Here is a 20,624-nt window from a genome sequence, read left to right on the forward strand (position 1 = left end):
TCCATGGAAGACCTAAACTTACTGCAAAACTAGGTATGAATGAACTCATTCTAATCAAATAAGAAACAACCTGAATTGGCTCCCAAAATTCAAACTGAACTCAACATTTCTTGAGATTGAAAAGTCCAAATACATTTTATTTTTGACGCAGATCTGCACTTCCTAATATTGGCTAGGACCAAAATTAGAAATGCCAACATGTTACTGGAGAGGTTTTCATGCCTATTCCTGGGATGACCAGAAACAAGAAATGCCTTATCATATCAAAGTCTGCTCATATGAGATTTCCAGTCTAGTTTTGCACATTGAAACCTTTTGTTGTTCACTCATTGCTATGCAAACTCCTTCATTTGGGTGACTGGGTGTTATATTGTTTGTTTGTTTGTCTGTAAAGATTATATTATAGAGAACAACTAATTATGTTGACTCTGGAAAGCAAAATATAAAATGTAGGGATAAATTGAGGCTCTTGGGAGCAAGGGCAGCACAAGGAGGGCAACAAAAGCATGTCAGTGGCTGAACACTTTAGAGGGAGACATTATGGGTGAATAATGCTTCCTGCTCTCTGGTGATGCACGCTGGGTGGAATACACTGTGAAGCAGCACTTGCTATACATTTAAAAAAAAATGGAACTGAAATTCTTTTTACTCTGACCCAATTAGTGCTCGCCAGTGAGTCAGGAGTGGGAATCTTTGGCCACTTCCTTACCCAAGCAGACACATCCCTTCTTGGGCATGGAGCACTGCCAGTAACACTGGTTGGCTTTCACTGTTTGCATTCCCCATCACTTTGCAGTCAGGTTATGACTGCCTGCAATGTGAAAGCATTGGAGAGACCTGGTGTTCCCTCTAAGTCTAATGTAATTACTGCAAGGCCAGCCATAAACTGATGATGGTCATTCACTTAGTCCAGTATCTTGTCTGACAGTGGCCAGTACCAGATGCTTCAAAGGAAGGCATGAGATTTCTAATAAGAGACTTGTGGAATAATGTGCACATGGATTACATTATTACAAGTACCTAGATAGGAAGGAGATTTCTGATAATAAAGGGCACTTTAATCTAGCAGACAAAGTCATAACAAGGTCCATTGGCTGGAAGATGAAGCCAGACAAATTCAGACTAGAAATAAGGCACACATTTTTAATAGTGAGGATAATAATCACTGGAACAATTTACTGAGGAATGTGGTGGATTCTCTATCACTTTATCGTTAAATCACAGCTATCTCTCTAAATCTAAATCTTTCTAAAAATATATGCTCTAGCTCAACTGGAAGTTATGGGCTTGATGCAGGAATCATTTGGTAAAATTCTATGGCCTTTGTTATACAGGAGGTCAGAATTGGTTATCATAATGATCCCTTCTGGGCTTAATATCTATGAATCTTCTTAACCCCTTCAGTTTGTAGTTGTCTTATGCCCTGAAGCACAAAGGCTTATATCCCTTATATATAAAAATGTAACTAATTACCCATGTACATTTCTAATATAATCTTATAAGTATAGTACTGAATAGGAACCCTACTTTATAGGGACAGCTTCTTTGTAAAAGTAGTGGGGAATATAAAATTCACATTTGATAAAATACATTTTCTGTTATATAGGTAAGCAGACATTGTTTGTTGTAGGTGATCATGAAAAAAAGTAAAGGGAGGCAAAAATGAAAAAAAATAAGTAACAAAAGTCAAGAAGTTGAAGAGTATGTAGAGCGATAAATAAATAACAGCTCACATGTGAAAGAAAAATAAATCAAAGGGTAAAATCTTTTTTTTAAAAATTGAAGCTGAAGGGCATGAAGTTTGCAGTGAATAAGTTGTATGTAATGGCATGTACTGCTCACATCCCTTAACCATTACAATGGGAATGAATGATTTTATTTTTGTATTTTACTGCTTTTACACAGAATTTTTTTCCTGAAAGAAGTGTGAATGTTAGAGAATGTTTTGGAAATGTACATGTTCATTTCATAGAATGTAGAGGCTAAATCCTAAAATGCTTACTTAATTTTTACTCACTATTTTGGCTGGAGTTTGCCCTGACTAAGGACTTTGGGATTTGTCCCTAGGTTAACACACAGCAGTTACATTTTGTTAAAAGAGCAACTATCTTCTTGGTAATTATGTAATTACCATTACATATACAAATTGGTAAATGATAACACACATTTAACGGTCATTCTGTGCTGGTTTCCTAATAACACCATATATACAGATCTGCTAACTCTGTTACTAGTACTCACTACCCTTCTGGTGGATTGAATATAGAAGGGAAACAAATGCTGTGAAAGTAATGTCTATTCTAGTCACAGGGAAGCACATGGGGCTCCTGAAGGACAAGTATGCTGACCCAGCGTTTAATACCAGGGCTGAGTTCTAGAATTGTGGTTAGAATGTCAGCACAAGCCTGATTACTGTGAGACTGTCACTGAGTGCTAACTTTGTGGCAAGGTAACTACTAGGAGGGTGAATTCACTCTTATTTATACTGAATAAAGTGCCAGAGGCAATAGTATGTATGACTAATAAGACCCAAAGTAATTATGATTAGCATGTGGTGCAACCCTTCCAAGAATGCTTTCCTATCCTTTTCTTTGAAGCTCATACATGTTATTGTGCTAGAATGCAATGTTCTATTGAAGTCTTGTTAAACAGGTTCTGAGACCCCTTTCATAATGTACTGTATCTCTTCATTAATGATTTTTATCTCTGTATAACCATCGTTTTAAAAAAAAATGCAGAGAAGAATACATAAAGACCTCTTTTCCTTTGTCTGAAGTCTGACAGGGTTTAAAACATTGTGTGTTGAATGTGGACATGAGACAGTTGTTTTGTATTTTTGCTCCAACTCGCAAGTGTTTTTTTATTTACACACACAAATTGTCCTAAGTATGCTCAATTGTGTTTTTAATTATTAAGATGCCAAAATTGTTTTGATAATAGTGCCCAAAAATTAAAATGTTCATATTGCCAACCTAAGAGCAGCAGAAAAGACATAAACATTATTGTAGGGACAAATTTAGCAGAACTGAATTTACAGGGGAAGTTTACTTTGGATCTGGAGAATTGTATAATATGGAGAAATAGATGAGAAATAACAAAATTCTCTGAGCCCGTGTTTTTGTATAGTAACCTAAAAGGTAAATAAAGTTCAATGGGTTATTTATTTATAAGTTATATTATTACAACCCCATTTCTGCTTCACAGAATCAGGTCATATAGTTGTGCACAAAAATATTTGTAAAGCGTATTGCACATGAAGATATAGCGAGTAACTGAACAGAATGACCTTTTCTTTTTCCTTCCCCCTGTGGTTAGCTGATTGTATAGCAAATTACAACAACCAGCTGGAAAGCAAGCAAACAAACCTGATGCTGCCTGAGTCAACTGTTTATGGTGATGTGGACTTGAGCAACAAAATCAATGAGATGAAAACCTTCAATAGCCCAAATCTAAAGGATGGAAGATTTGTCAACCAACCTGGGCAGCCCACTCCTTATGCAACCACTCAGCTCATCCAATCAAGCATCAGCAATAATGTTAACAGCAGCAGTGGGGATACAAATGAGAAACACTGGAAACCCTCTGTTCAGCAAAAACAAGAGGTTGCACCCATACAGTACAACATTATGGAGCAAAACAAATTAAACAAAGGTGAAGAGCTTTTAGCTTTTTTACTCTTGTTTATTCATCAGATGATCGTCAGCCTTCTGGTGCTGGGAGTCCAAAGCTTGTCAGGACTAGTAAACGTAAACCTCTCTGGTACTTCTTGCTTATTCCTTTGTAGATTTAGAAATTCCCAGTAAACAGTGTCAAAGAGTTAATTAGCACTCCAATAACCTTCGAAGATTGAATTTATTATAACAAATAACTAGCTGCAACTTTAAAGAGAATTAAATAAAATATATTTTCATATGGCTTTGTGATTAATTTAAATGTAATAGTAGGTGCTTAATTGGTTAGGACAGAGACAAGATCTTTTATTCATAAGACCAATGCATGGTAGTCACATTGTACTCTACCTTAAATTTTAAATAGATCAACATCCCCTTATCAGTCATGAATAGAGGCAGGCTAATTAAATCTACATCTTCATGTAAACAAATGGAATTTTTGCACATCAAACTGTGTAAAATTATATTGTGTTGTACACTGGGGACAGAAATGGACCACTCCAATTAATTTTAGCTTTATACCTAGCAAGCCTCCAATTCATATTCAGAGGGAATGCTGTGGAAAAAAAAATCTGGATACTAAATTTCCTTTGTTCTGACTGCAGTTTGTGGGTTCAGAAGCTAAAAATAAATTGATTTCAGTGTAAACTTGAAACATCAGAATGTACTTTTGTGGCCTTAGGGGCACGTTACTCCAATGTGATGTGTGTGACTTGGAAGAAATAGGTATGTGATTTCTTGCTAGTCTTCAGGCTACCATGCAACCTGCTTTAATAACCTGATTTGCAAAGCAGTGCCCCTAGGAACTGGATCCATTCTACCTGTGAACTTTTTGAACAGATCGTTGTAACTTGTATGATCACATAGTGATATTGAAAAGGTGTCCAGCAAAAAGACGTTTCATTACAGAAGGTTGATTTCATCTATTTCCTACCTGACCTACTTACCCACAAAGTAGTTGAGAGGGCCATATAAAATGTGACACCGCCTTTTGACATAACCAAGTCAAAGGGAAATTTTTTTTTTTCTGGCTCCAAGCTGTAGTGTGAGGGGCTTATCTTTTTGTAATAATGCTTATGCACTCACTTTTCTGTGATGACCTTATGTATTCCATTTCAGTTTCAAAATTAAAATGTTTGGATTTTATGACCAAGAAGACATTGTCTCTTTCAGATGGTATATATTACAGCTGCACATTTTCTAGCATATTGTGCTATGAAAAGACCCCATTAAAGCATTGTCCACTGACAGTCATATATACATATTTCAGTGTTGATTTATTGTTTATCCTCTGTGTAAACAGACATGGAATGCAGGGCTTCAACATGAAGTGTGGAATTCAGCTAGACTGAGAAGCTATTACAGAATACATTCTGGTGTGGGATCTATCATTTTGCTCCTTTTTTTCTCCCCATGCTTACATTATCAAAAGCATGTCTGCAGCAGATGGGGACTGGATTCTTAGCTACTTTGTATGGGGTTTTTTTTATGAGTCAATAGTCTGATCTTGGATTTCTTATTTCCTAAGTCAAAACCATCTCACTGACAATTTTACCTATAGCTTTTATAAAGAGAAATAACCATGTTGATGAGTTCCATGCTGTGCTTCATTGTCAGTACTTTATGTCCAATGGTTCTGTTTGTCTTTATTTTATTTGGACTATGAAAAGCAACTCATCTCCTTGCTAGTCTTCTGTAAATTATACACACTTCTTAAGCAAGAAAACATTGTATTGTCTGATGAACATTTTATCCCTGAGAAATTTTTGTAGCTCTGATTGCCAAATCTAGCATTTAAAAATAAAATCCCTGTAATTAAATGTTCATCCAAAGCTTCAGAATTGGATAGGCCAGTTATTGTAGCTGTTAATAGTAAAAACTGTGTCAGCACTATCTGGCAGTCTTCCTGGATACTATAGAGACATTGGACCAAGTTCTCTGCTGGTGTAAACTGACTTCAGTGGAATTTGGCTCGTCGGGTTAAACTCACTTCCATGCAGAAATATGGCATAAGCCTGTGTGCGCTTTGGGACTTGAGTATGCCATAGGCACTGTGCCTAGGGTTGAATTTCACCCTAAGTGTATGTCTACACTGCAATTGGACAACTGCAGCTGGTGCATGCCAGTTGATTTGGGCTCACAGGGCTTGGGCTAAGGGACTGTAGCCTGAGCTCTGGCATCCTCCCGCCTCACAGGGTCCTAGAGCCCAGGCTTGAGCACAAACATCGACACTGCAATTAAACAATCCCTTAGCACAAGCACCACAAGCCCAAGTCAGCTTGGAGAGGCCAACCACAATGTGTCCAGGTGCGGTGCAGCCATATCCTTAATGACCATGGACCTTTTCTTGGTGTAGCTACTGAGTTGCCCTAAAACTCTGGAAACCTGTGGGTAATAGAAATTAAAGGAAAAGATAGGAGCAAAACAAATAAGGGGAGGGTTAAAAGATTTCTCCCCTGCCCATGCTTCCTCATCAACATGTTCAGTGGGTCTTTTTGTCTGTTATGAAGCAGAAATATACAGGAAATAGTTTATGTGAAGGGAATATTAACTGTATTATTAAACCTACAGATTACAGAGTAAATGACAATAATGCTCCAACTATTCCATACAACCAGTCATATGACCAGAATACAGGAGGGTCCTACAACAGTTCAGATCGGGGGAGTAGTACATCTGGTGAGTATATCCATACCAAGCTACAGTCTGCTAAAATAAAATATGGTTCTGTTATTGTTACCATATTTGATGGAACTGTATACGTAGTCAGTATTAATTGCCTGATTTGCAAAACTGCTGAGCATCCACATCTCCCATTGGAGGAAATACAACAACAACTCTGTTGGGTCGGAATTAACTTCCATAATCTATGGTTGACTCCTCTTTACTACTTAAAATAAAGTATCGGCTAGTTGATTAATGCCATCTAGAATTGTGAAAGCCATATACTGCAGTATACTTTGGATTTCCTAACTTGGGTCCTCCACTGTTTGACATCTTGGTCTCCCAAGAGCCAATTCAGAAATTTCAAAGAAAGCTGGATATAAACCCACATACTTCCCTTTCTGGAAAGGCACCAGACTCCCTTCCCTACTTTATTATTGTATATTGCACTTACTGAAAACACCAGAACATTTGTTTTATGCATATCAAAACTAGTTTCAGTAAATTTTGCATCTGTAATTTTTTAACTCTGATACCATACAATTTGGTTGAAAGAACTGAAAAAATTCCTCTGTTTTTATTTACACCGACTCAGTGACTATTTATCAAAACTAATCTTACTGATAATTCAGATTTAGACAGTAGAGAATTAAAGAAGAATTTTGTTTCTCACAGTGCCTTTCATATGCAGAGTAGCCAAGAGCCCTTTGCAAAAGATTTCCTTGCAAAGAAACCTTGTTCTTCCTTACCTTTTGCTTTCACCTGGGGTGGCCCAAATGCCTTTTTCCTAACCTGTGTTTGATCTTAATCTAACTATCCTAACCTAATACTACTCTGGCAATGTAAATGTGTTTTAGTGTAAATGGGGCCCAGTATTTTCTGTCTTCGGGTGGTACTCTCAACTGTTTATTTGGGGTATAGTGATATCCCCAAATAATAGCAAGCCTCTTAAACTTCCAGAATTCCCAGAAAGAACCTTCTGGCAGTGGGCAGCTTGCCCAATTCTATAGCAACAGGATCTGCTGAATCCCAGTTCTACAGCATTCAGACTTGAAACACAAAGCAATACCTCTCAGGGGATATGAACCCATGTGAATTAAGAGTGGGGGGCATGTTATTTACCGTGCTGACACTTAATATGTTTATTCATAACAATGACAAATTATAGCCCTACACCAAGGACTCCAGCAGGAATGAAACAACGTGACCAGAGCAATAAATTAATTGTGCTGAATCTAATATATATATATATATATATATATATATATATATATATATATATATATATATATATATATATATATATATATATATATATATAGGAGGATAAGGAACAAAATGCAGATTATGGTCTCCTTGGGACAATTAGGGTCTTGCTTGACACAATACGGTACTGATGTACCAGTAAAACAATAGTGAACAGCTAAAACATACTGGTATGTAGCAGTCAATGTGGAGCAATAATGAGCTGAAATATTGTCCATAGGAACACAATCTAGGAGACAGTGGCACAATTACACAATAACTTCAACATCCTTAACTATGTGGATAGGGTAAACTATGCTAGATATTAAAAGAAAAACTTCTGCTTACCTAAGGAAGTTAATATGAAGAAGAATCATTTGAAAATTTCTATTCTTTTTTTTAAAAGAAATCAAACTAAAAACAGTTTTCAAAGAGTTAACAATAAAAATGACAAAGTATACAAATTAACACAGAGAAAATGTAGAGTTAGTTTTGATTACAGATAGTATTCTAGTCAAAATTCAGCACCTGAATAATTGGTGAGTAAAGCTGGATTGCTGGTAAAGCTGGATTGTTAAAGCTACATCATTCTACTATAAGCCATAATTTCTCATTAACAGTGTCTGAAAACATTCACACCATACTTCATCAGGTTTTTTTTTTTTTTAGTTATTTTAGTTCTTCCAGCAATTATTTTCAACCCCACCTGCCATTCAGACTAAAATTAGTAATTTCATTGTGCCTAAAACATTTCAGTGGACATATACAAATTGCATATATTCAGTGACTTAATGCAACAGTGGAACTTTAATAGATCATATCTGTATCCTATTGTATTTTAGGTTCCAGCAATTAAATAACAGAAAGGCACTTTAGAAAATATGTCTACAGCTCATTTGTTTTAGATCATAATCTATAATGTAATTAATAGCTGTGGGAAGATCATTCTTAATGATACTGCTTGTAAAATTCATTTATGGTTTTATTGCATTTTAGCTATTTATTAAGTTATGAATACTGTGTGTTTTGTCCTTGTTGTATTAAAGTTTCTGGTTAAAATTAACTGCAGCAAAATGTGGAATAATTGGTTTTACGATGAAACTGCAATTATGAGGTTATGTATACAGAGAGGAACAGAACTTGCTCCCAGTCAAGTCAATGGTAAAATCCACATTGACTTCAATAGGAGCTGGAATGATTCCTGATTCCTACCCCCGCCCCCCCACAGGGGAGATGGCAAAGTAATTAGGGGAAAGGAGATAATTAAAAGCATTTTTTTAAATATATTATTGTTTATTCTTAGGGAGTCAAGGACACAAGAAGGGTGCCCGCACCCCTAAGGTACCCAAACAGGCTGGCATGAACTGGGCAGATCTACTTCCACCTCCCCCAGCACACCCTCCTCCCCACAGCAATAGTGAAGATTACAGTCTTTCTGTGGATGAAAGGTAAGAAAAACAAACAAGTCATCCTTTTATCATTTTGCTGATGAGATATCTCAAATTGATTTAATTTAATTTGTGTTCTGCCAACGTGGTAATGAAGTTTTCCTTCAATCCACTTTGGATGTTCCTGAGCTACATACAGTATTATTAAAATACAAAAACGGCTTTTGATGGGATTGTGCCTCTGTCAATGCATCTTTATCAATTGATGCTCTGTGTTGTTTGGATTTTAGCATGTTTTTTCTTTTTTTCCATGAGGGAATGAAGTGGCCACAAAGGTTTGCATTGTACTCAATGACGGGCCATATTTAGCAATATAATAAACAACCTGTTGAATAAATTCGATTAGACCAGTTCAATATTTGTAGACAGCTAGAGATCTGTGATGAAATCCTGGCTCCTTATGAAGTCAATGGGAGTTTTGCCAGTAAAATAATAGGGCCAGGATTTTATCCCTTGGATTTAACTAAACGTACTCAATATTTTTAAAAGAATGAAAATTAAATACAAATATTCCAGTGGTTAAGTTGTTGTTTTCTTGAAATGACATGGCCTCGTTCTTGACATTTTGCCTGTAATTATAAGATCCAGAAAGCAAGTAGTTCCACAGTTTTAACAATTTGAAAATCTCTGACCATTTGAGCTAGAATAATGTATAGTAGATTCTGTGGACCAGATCTTCATGTTTATTAAATCTGTGTTTAATACATCTGGTGGAATATTTTTCATCTAATACTTTATTTAACAAATATTGAAGTCATTTGTTAAATAATTTATCCATTTAATTATGTTCAGTAGCATCCAACCAGTTCTATAACTTGACTACTGTTTGTCAAATAAATTGACACACAATAATATTCACTGAATAATATATTTACCAAATATTATTTTTCTGTTCTTTGATTGGCCCTAATACCCATATTAGTCACCTAGCAGCTACTTTAGACACCTACAGGTCTCATGGGATAATTGGGAAATGAAATCCTGGCCACACTGAAGTCAATGGCAAAGCCCTTTTGACTTCAGTGGGATCGGGATCTTTCCCCTAGCCCTTTATGAGAAGAGGACTTATAAGAAGTGTGATTTTGGCCTGGCTATGTATATGTATATAAGATATATTTTTATTGCATCAAACAAGTTTGATTTAAGCTACAGTCCTCATTTTAAAAAAAAAAACTGTTTCTTAGTTATGACCAAGAAATTCCATGTCCAGTGCCTCCTGCAAGGATGTATCTACAGCAGGATGAGCTAGAGGAAGAAGAAGATGATGAGCGAGGTCCTACACCTCCAGTCCGAGGAGCAGCTTCCTCTCCCGCAGCTGTCTCCTATAGCCACCAGTCTACTGCCACTCTAACACCTTCACCCCAAGAAGAACTACAGCCCATGTTACAGGATTGTCAGGAGGAAATAAGCCACATGCAACACCAACCTGACCGGAGGTATGTTGCCGCAAACATGCAGAGGTGACAGATGAAATTCCACTCCCACTGAAGTCAATGACAAAACTCCCATTGAATTCAAGGGGCCAGGATTTCACCCAACATATTTACTCTGCTTATCTTTAATTTACAAATTGGGAAGATTTGACTATGTATATTCTTAGAGCTAGGTAATTAAGTTGCTTTAATATTGTAACATGAAAGGAAATGCAGTATATCATCTTATGTTACATACAGTGCTGACACAAGTTAAATGCACAGTCATCAGGATACTAAAGTGGTATCGTTAACACAATTTACCATATAATTACAGTTCCATTGTTTCCAATAGATTTACTGCATTATTACCATAAAATAGCTTGCATTATTTCACAGTAACTGTGCAATTAACTTGTCACCAATGTGTATGAATATATATAAATATATAATTTCTATAACCTATAGGTTTTCCTCCTTTTATAAATCTTACTGCAGTAAATTACTGCTTGTGAAATTTCCTTAATGTTCCCACCTTCCCTCATTTTTTAAAGAAAGATGAACATTAATAAGATCTATATTTGTTCCAGGGAAATTGTGCTTCCTTTCTCAGTTTACTGCACCCTTGCAGCTTCTGTTCTATTTAAAAAAAAAAAAAGTGAATTCTGATAACTGTGACACTTGATTAGCTTGCTGTTTTGTTGAGATAATAGAGCTTTTGTATCCAGGAACATATTCTTTGTAGATTTCCCCCCCACCCCCACCATTAGCTTATATATATTAAATTTATGATAAACCATTAGACTTTTAATATTCCAGTCATTTTTATTTAATTTTTGATTATTTTCAAGAATTTCTAGGCTTATTGTTCCAAAGATCAGTTTAGCACTTCTTAATTTTTCATATTTCTTATTCCTGGGCTTATTTCAAAGCAATATGTTTCTAAAGTGTCATCTTGCTGAATTAATTGCTTGAATTTGATTTTGTTAATGTAGCTTTTTATAGGTGTGTTTCCCAGAAAAAGAATGTCTAGTATATTTTTTTTTTCTTTTTTTTAGTTTGCCCCTTTTTATTGTAAAGCCAAGCCTGGTACTTTAAACCTTGCTTTTTGAAAATGGCTTCAAATCTGCCTTTAATTTTATCCCCCATGTTTCCTCAATGTTCCTGTTTCTTCCTCTCTACTCTAGTGTTCTGTAACTTTTACCCTCTGTCATGTTCTGCATCTTGTTCTCTTTCTTCCTCCTCATGACTTTCATTCCTTCTTTCCCTTCCATGTACACCATTGGAGAAGGGGGGATGTCAGCTCAATCTACCTTTGGGTAGCAGGTTCCAGAACCTCAGTTTCTCTGTTTTGAATAGTGTGGTGCACTGTGAGTGAGCCAGGAGCCTCTGTGCAAAGAAGAGGATCCAGCGGGCAACAGCCTGGAAACTAGAATGTTTCCCTCAGCACGAGGAGTGGGAGGTGGCCACCACAGATGTATCACAAAACTTAAGGAAATATGATTGAGATGTACCTATAAGGATGCACCACTGAACTGCTAGGGTATAAGGATTTGCTTATACCCTAGCATCTTTTTGCTGTTATTAAAGGTGGTTAGATAAACATCACTAGAGGATAAATGCCATTGCCTCCATTCTTTGCAAAGCTGCTAGTGACTCAGTCTTATAAGAAACACACTGCAGTTGGGCTATCTTGGTTATGTGTCTTTAGCTTTTCCAATGTTCTCTTATCTATTTGATATGTTAGTTTCTTTTATTAAAATAAAGCCACTGTTTTGTATAACTTCTCTTGCATGATCAGCAAGACTTGCCTGTCTGCATCTTCCACTCTACTGGCATTGTTATGACCTGTTATGTTGAGGAGTTGGCTTTTGTGTGCTCAGCACTTCAAGTATGTTCTGGAAGGAAGTTTACACTTGGAACATGGAGAGTGACAAGGCTTTCTAATTGAGAACACTTATTTCAAATGGCACATTGTCAAGGCTGATTCCCCACTCTGGCACTTTGAGTGCAGAAGGTGGGGGCCCGCAAGGATTCTAAAAATTAATAGTGGCCACTCCAGGCTTGTATTAAACTCCCAAGGTTACAGCTTTTCTCTGACCTTGGATTGGTAGATGCGGCCACCACCCAAGTGCAGAACCCCTTTGAGAGCCCAGGAAGGTGCACTTGGGAATTAGAGAACAGCTACTAAGAGGGATTTTATAGCTATTGGCTGGCTGGGTGTCCATAAAAGGGAGCTACCCCTCCCCCTTCATTTATCACACACATGCTTCTGTATTAAGTACTAAGATTTTTTGATTAACTGAAAATATTCATCATTGCAAATAATAAAAGTATCTGACAGAGAAATAAGTTGAGCATGTAGCTTTGTAGTGAAGATTATATCTAAAATACTATCATCTGAAATGTATCTATAAGGTTGGTGTAGCTTTAGTCTCTGAATTCCAATCTATTTGGAAAAGGTTACTTAACAGAGGGGGCCATCTCCTGCTCTCCCCGCTTCCCTCCTCTCCAGTCTTTAATACTTTCTGTAATGATTCTACAGCCATGCTGTGTGTTGTGGGCCCCAGGAACCAGACAGCTGGAACATTTCTCTCTGTGATGATGATTGTGTGCAGTAATGTTGTCTGTCCGCTTGCCACAGTTACAGCAGATTGAAATAGAAAGCTCTGCTCTGGAAGAATGGACAAGCACAGTGAGATAGGAGACATTGTGAATGTTAAAGCCAGAGTCACTGTAATCTAGGGTAGTGCTGGATAAAGTGGAAGAAATGCTGCTTTATGTCCATGAATATGCCCATGTTCTCGGTTATCCTACCTTTATGGGCTAGTGAGCAAGCTGATTTTCCAGGAACCCTCTCTATGTTTGTAAACAGTTGCCTGTGTCTTGGTAACAAAACCCAGATAACAAGAAGACTGGTAGACAAATATACTACAAGGACACATCTTGCCAGGACCCCACATTAAACCAATATAATTTAGCCAAGATGAGACGCTATACAAAGGCGAATAAAGCTTCTTTTCACTCAGCTATGACCTTTGTTATTTCTATTAAATGATTATTTGGTTAAAATATCTCTAATTGTCACTGCTTCCGTTGCCTTCCATAGTTAAGGCAACAAGTAGAAGTGTATGTAAAATATTTTAAAGGAAATGGTAGATTATTCAATTCTGCATTTTGTTGTGAAAGATGAGAACTTGTTTTTTTTTAAACAAAAAAGGAAACATTTTTGTAGATACATAATTATTTAAAAGCAAAACCTGGCCCATTTCCAAGCGCGGGTGGGCAAAACTCAGCTAGCCAAAAATATGAAAATTAACATTTTTCAAGTTTGTAAAGATAGCCATTTTGCTGAAGTGATGATAAAGCAAAATTTGATGGGTTGGAAACCATGAGAAATAGAAAACATTGGGAAATCTTGCAAATCAGATTCTGGTCAAGAGCAAACAGCAGATATCCTTAGTGACAAAAGAAGCCAAAAGTCCGGTCATTCCCTCCCTAAGCATATCTTCCTTTTGGGTAAATGACAACTAAAAAGCACTGGGAATAAACTGATGACAATATCAGCAACATTAAGATAAATGTTCTGGAGATCAAAATATTAAATGAACCGAACATTGATCCCATAATGCCCAGACAAAGTCCTTTAACTTTTGAATCTAGCAGCTCTGTTACTGATTATTTAGGAACAAGAATAATATAGATATATTTGGCTGCTCGCAAAAGTTAGATATAAATGATTTTGAATAATTCTCTCTTTAATATTACCTTCCAGACCAGTTTCAATCCTATGTTTGGAATAAGTGGGGAAAAAGTCCCGAGAAGGATAGTTTATGGAGCAGTCTGCTTGGTTGTAGATGCCTATTGTCCCTGGTAATAGCAAGCTTCAAAAGTAATATACAATCACACCTTTTGCTCACATTCACAGGTGTGCACTTCCTAATGTAATTTTTTAAGCTGTGTCCTAAACTGTCAGCTTCCCTTTCCTAACTGAACATGAGCTAAATTATGAAACATAAGGAGATGTATACATAAATGAGCACAATTTTATTAGACTGGGAGCAAAAAGTACCATAAGAGAAGGCCAATTTCTTTTTTTGGTTGATTTCTGGTTTCGTAGCTGTCAGTCATCTCTGATTACAGCAAAAAAGTAAAATCCTGCTACTTTCAAATCTAAATCCTGGGAATTTTAAATGGCAAAACAAATTGGTTGGCATGTAAGAGAAATATTCCACTGATTCTACCAGGATAGTTTGTTTTGGCCTGGTTATTTTGTGAAACTAAAATAACAATTTCTAACATTGTGTTTACATGCAGACGTCAGCCTGTGAGTCCTCCACCCCCTCCAAGGCCTATTTCTCCACCACACACCTATGGTTACATTTCAGGACCCCTTGTCTCAGATATGGATACTGATGCACCAGAAGAGGAAGAGGATGAGGCAGAAATAGAGGTTGCTAAGATGCAGAACAGAAGGCTCCTTTTGCGTGGCCTTGAGCAGACACCTGCCTCGAGTGTTGGGGATTTGGAAAGCTCTGTAACAGGGTCCATGATTAATGGCTGGGGCTCAGCCTCAGAAGAAGACAACATCTCAAGTGGACGGTCCAGTGTTAGCTCTTCTGATGGATCATTTTTTACTGATGCAGATTTTGCACAGGCTGTTGCTGCAGCAGCAGAATATGCTGGTCTTAAAGTAGCAAGACGTCAAGTGCAGGATGCAGCAGGAGGTGAGGTCATATAAAGGCACAGTGTGCTTGGTTGGGGGTTAAAAAAAGAAAAACTGCCACCGTGCCATGTCTTTTATCCAAAGGTTGTCCCTGAATTTCTTAAATAACTTAACAATGAATCACAGTCTGCTGATCCAATTTGTACAAATTCAGCATGCTCAGAAAATTGACTTGCATGCCTACATAATTATCTCCTATGCTATGGCTCTTCCAGCAGGTAGTGTATTTTTTTTTAAGTGAAATGGGAGGCAGTTAACTCTGCTTAAGATCTCCAGGTTGTGGGGTGGGGAAGGACTTTAAATGAAACAGTCCAATTCACTATATTAAATTTAATTGCTGCTAAACGTTGTTTTACATAAAATCAGTTGTCGGAGATGTGGCTGTAAAACTGAAACCTGTGTGCTAAATCATGGGGAAGAAAAACTCTAATTGATTTAAAATTCAAATGCAGCTGAAATTATTACAGTTCTCCAAACTGTGGAGCTGTATAGACACGACCTATACAATTATTATTGTATAGGTCGTGTCTATACAGCTCCACAGTTTGGAATATGGGTATGTGAATAGCAGTGAACATCAAACAGCTGCACTGTAACTTCCCCATGTGGATGCTGCGGGCATGAACTAAAAGGCTCCTAGTTTGCATTAATGTAGTCCTCTTCAAACAGGAGTGTGTAGACATGCCCTTAGAGTTTGGTGAAGGGGGTGGGGGCCAGGTCAGTGATAAGGATAAAGGCTCATGTGGACAATGGTCTGTCAGAGGGGAAGAAAAAACAAGAATTAAAACAACAACATCCATATTCTTTGACTATTATAACTCAGGCATGCTAGTGTGCTCTGAACTGAAAATACATGCAGTTACATGAACTCCATTTGGGAGCCATTTGCAAACTTAAAAATGGTTGAACAGTTTTGTCTTTGTTTTTAAATGTTACAGTATAAGGATATAAGGGTATAGTGTGTACCTAGAAATGAAATCAAACATAGAAAGCTCAATCTTAAATTTCTCTGTTGTGCAAAATCACCCCTAGCACATCATATGTATAGGACACAGGAATTATCATACTGCATTAGTCCAGTATCCTGTCTCCTACAGTGGCCAATACCAAATGCTTCAGGAGAAGGCACAAGAAGTCCAGAAGAAGCAGGCAGTTTGGGATAACATGTCCTGAGGGAACTTTCTAACAATTGGTTTATTCCCTGAAGCATGGTGGTTTAGACCCTTTCAAAAACTCTTGTTTGTTTAGAATTTGCTATTATAACTCTGGATATTCTTGTTATCCATATAAACATCCAGTTTCTTTTTTATTCTTGTTAACCGTTTAGCCTCAGTGACACCTTGTGGCCAGGAGGTTTACAATCTAATTGTAGGTTATATAAAACTGTTATTTCCTCTTAAAGATTTTGAAAATTTGCTACCTTTTAGTTTAATTAAATGCTTTTTTTTCTTATATGATGAAACAGGGTGAACAGAAGTTTCCAGTTGGCCCTTTCTCTAAAATGCATTATTTTGTATACTTTTCATATCCTCCCTGTAAAGTACACGGTCCCAGTCTTTTTTGTTCTCATCATATGAGAGTTTTAGTTTTCACATTCTAGTAGACATGGATAAAGTAGAGTGTTTCACCTTTAACACTTTATTTTCTAGGTTTTATAAGTTTAAGAATACATTTAATCACATTTTAAGATAATTATTTGCCATTTACTATACTAGGAATATCATCAGTCTCTGTTTGGAGCATAATTGAGATGAACTGCCCTTGGCTTGGCATCATAATTTATAACCTATTATTTCAGAAACTTCTCTTAGATTACAAACAAACCACACTTGGCTTTTCCGCTGGTCAACACTCGATATGTAATAAATATTTCATGTTGGAGCACAAGCACTATTGGCTACCAGGATTAATTGAATATGAATAACCAGTGATCTGAGTAGGCTTCGTGCTTACCAAAGGGGTTAGTGTCAGCTGATAAATGGGTCTGCCACAGTTCAAAGAGATCTGTGACTATCTCGCCAACCCTGTATAGTCACTAGTGCCAGAACACTGGGATTCTATTACTGTAGTTTTGTCCTCACCAACTCTACAGAGCTGCAAGATTCCTTTCTCATTTCTAATTTCCACTCAAACTTTTAGCATTCCTTTGTTTCAACATGGCTGTTCATCATGAAGAAAAAGAAGGGGAGGTAGTTTAGTTATTTTGAGTGAAATCTTGGCCCCATTGCAGTCAGTGGTAAAACTCACATTGACTTAAATGGGGCCACAATTTCATCCTTTTGTATAACTATTTGGAATGGATATTTTTACATGCTACTGATGTAAAAAAATTAAACTTAGCAACATTCAAAAGAGTATTATGAATTGGGGGTTTTGTTTTGTTTTGTTTTTTGCATTTTCCTGAATACAAACACTAGAGATGTGACACTGCTCATGTACAAACAAAGTATTAGGAAATGCAAATCAGGGTATCACAGGGACTGCTGGTGGGTCACCTCCTGGTTGGTTTGGGGATTAGCTGATTTCAGGTCTGACGCCTCCTTTCCACCTCTTACCACGTGCTCTGCCTTCTCTTCCAGGCCAGTTTGTTTACCTGCCGCATCCGCAGGTTTGGCTGATCGCGGCTCCCACTGGCCGCGGTTTGCCGCTCCAGGCCAATGGGGGCTGCAGGAAGCGGCGCGGGCCGAGGCATATGCTGGCCGCCGCTTCCCGCAGCCCCCATTGGCCTGCAGTGGCGAACCGCAGCCAGTGGGAGCTGCGATTGGCCGAACCTGCGAACGCGGCAGATAAACAAACCGGCCTGGACCGCCAGGGGCTTTCCCTGAACAAGCGGCGGCCCGACTTTGAGAAGCACTGAATTAGGCCACAAACTTCCTTCTCAGCCTTATTAACCCCTTCCAGGCTGGTGTGGGGATTTTTCATATTTTGGATCTAGTAACTATTTGGTGTACTTCACAAACAGTACTTTATTCTTAATGAGTCAAGCAGTGCAGTGCGGTATGCATTTGTAACTAGGTCCTTCTCATTGTTCTGCCAGGCTACATTTGAGTAAACCTGTGCATTTTCCATGCCAGAGGAAATGAAGCCCATTGAGAAAGTGATGCATTTTGTTGTTGATGGACATTGCAAGCTATTGGGCTGATAAAGCATTCTGTCCCTGCTTGGTCACAGAGTTCAGATTCCTGCAGGGAGACCTACTAGAAACAGTTTCCCAGAAATTATGCAACTGGTTTAAGTCAACCTGTTTGTTGATTTGAAAATTAATGTCTCTCTTCAATTGTTTTTTAAAACTATGCTGTAAACCATATCACCAATAAGGATATTACAAGATTTAGATTAATGTAATATTATAATTAAATAACTTCAGTTTTAGAATGGCTGCACGTGAGTCTCGTTTTAAAACGAGAGGGAATATAATATCTTATTTTGGAGAGAAAAATAACAACATTCTGTTGTTCTGTAATTATTTTTTTCAGGCCGTAGACATTTTCATGCATCGCACTGCCCTAGACCCACCAGCCCTGTGTCTACTGACAGCAACATGAGTGCTGTTGTAATACAAAAGGTCCGACCTGCCAAAAAGCAAAAACACCAGCCAGGACATCTGCGCAGAGAAGTCTACACAGATGGTAGGTCCACTGAAACAGGTGAAAGTGTCAATGAACTGCTCTAGATATATGCTGAGTGTGTAAAGGTTTTCCTCAGAGATAACATTATGTTTTTTAAAAAAATCAGTGATTTGTGTTTGCTATTGCTACATATGTTGAGCAAATTAATCATTTTAAATTTCCATACTTGATAGTCTTTATGGATGCCTCCACTGCACCTGTTTTCTCTAGTGTCCTAATAGGCTAATTGCTGCCTTTATTTAAGAGAAAAGGTAGCACATATAGGTACAGTAGCTGAAAATAATGTGCGCCTGGGTTTAAAATTTTCATTAAAATAATGGAACAATAACTCCTCCAAAGTGTCAGTTTTTTCGCACAGAAACAATTTAGCATTCAGATGGTAACCAACAAAATAGCTGAATTTTAATCCGAATGCGAGTATTGTTAGTTACTTTGTGCACCAAAAGGCAAAATGTAATCATCTTCTCTCATGCCTTCACACACAATATCGACTCCTGCTGAAAAGGTAATGCTTGTATTCTCTGGGGAGTATAGGAGGATAATGCAAACATTGTGATGTTGTCTAGAGAAAGCCTTTAATGAAAATGCCTCAGGTGGCCCAGCTTTTATTAAACTACCGCCTTCTAGTTTTTATAAACAACTCAAGGGCTTTGTGGAAATTCATGTAAGATAAATTCTTGAAGACTTACCCATCTTGTCAAGTTTGCTAAATTTGCTAAAGGAGGAGGGGAACGAAGGAGTGTCAGAGGCATCATTCCCCACCTCCTGGTTCTCAGCAACAACAATCTGATTAGGACTTTCATTACCAGTCAGAAATTTTTCAAAGAGGGGCATCATTTGCCATTATCATATGAAAGCCTAATATTATAGATCCTTATCCAGGGTTACAAGAAGGGGGTTTTGAGCCACTTCTCCCTGTGATTCCTACCACTTGACAGAAAAATTTAATACAAAGCTCACAGCATGATGAGCAGAAGTAATTTTGCAATGAGTGGTTGTCCGTGCTATTATCTGACTTTATTCTGAGTATTTTCTCTCACTAGCATCCATCTGATATTAGACTGCATTAAATACTGGCATGACACAGTGCACCTGGGCCTCTTGGCTTCTGCCCAGGTCCCTTTTGTCAGTGAAACTGAGCTGTCAGAATATTATCTGATTTCAAGAGGTTATTTACAGTGGTTTTGTGCATTTGCTTCTGTGAAAGGGACAACACAGGGTGTAAATCCCAAAACTATACTAGCAATTTTACATTTATGGGACCTCTGTAATGGCATTTTACAAGATTTTATGGACATTTTATCAGCTTTTATTATCTTGAAGAGAATGCTCTTAACTGAAAAATTGGCTAAACATCAAACCTTGATATAATCACATCTACAGTAGCTAGAACATCAGAAAGAAAATCTGGACTGGAGTTTTATGTGACCATTTCTTTCCCTCTAGCACAGGAATAAATAAGCGAGGGATCTGTATTTGGTGTATTTCGTAAAAGTAATTATACCAAGTTAGACCATACAGCAGTGTGGTTAAAAATTGTAACAGATTTGACAGTTGTGATCAATATTTGTTTTGTGTGCTACAGCAGATGCTTATTTCAGCATGTTTTCTAATTAGACATGATTTTCTGGTAACCTATGTGTTATAATTAATTTGCTATACGTTGTGGTGGTCAGACAGTAGGGAGTTGTTCTATTTTCTGCAATGCTAATAAAACCCAGTTCAGTTGTGTTTTATTATTATTTTTTTACCCCCAATCCATTTGCATAGCTATATTTGAAGCCTTACAGAAAATTATAATCACTCATTTTAATAGGCACATATAGAAG

At 37.4% G+C, this 20,624-nt stretch overlaps 1 protein-coding gene across 1 annotated transcript in view; it reads left to right on the forward strand.

Annotated features, from left to right (window-relative positions):
• ROBO1 (roundabout guidance receptor 1) overlaps nucleotides 1-20,624 on the forward strand; it is a gene marked incomplete at its 5' end in the record, with an annotated part of 534,368 nt that overhangs the window by 495,575 nt on the left and 18,169 nt on the right. Inside the window, 6 exons of the mRNA XM_065420893.1 lie at nucleotides 3,316-3,651; nucleotides 6,243-6,350; nucleotides 8,884-9,028; nucleotides 10,213-10,464; nucleotides 14,758-15,167; nucleotides 18,643-18,795. Coding sequence (XP_065276965.1) covers nucleotides 3,316-3,651; nucleotides 6,243-6,350; nucleotides 8,884-9,028; nucleotides 10,213-10,464; nucleotides 14,758-15,167; nucleotides 18,643-18,795 — 1,404 coding nt within the window. The remainder of the gene's footprint in view (nucleotides 1-3,315; nucleotides 3,652-6,242; nucleotides 6,351-8,883; nucleotides 9,029-10,212; nucleotides 10,465-14,757; nucleotides 15,168-18,642; nucleotides 18,796-20,624) is intronic.

Source organism: Emys orbicularis, chromosome 1 (genome assembly GCF_028017835.1).
Source record: "Emys orbicularis isolate rEmyOrb1 chromosome 1, rEmyOrb1.hap1, whole genome shotgun sequence".
NCBI lineage: Eukaryota > Metazoa > Chordata > Testudines > Emydidae > Emys > Emys orbicularis.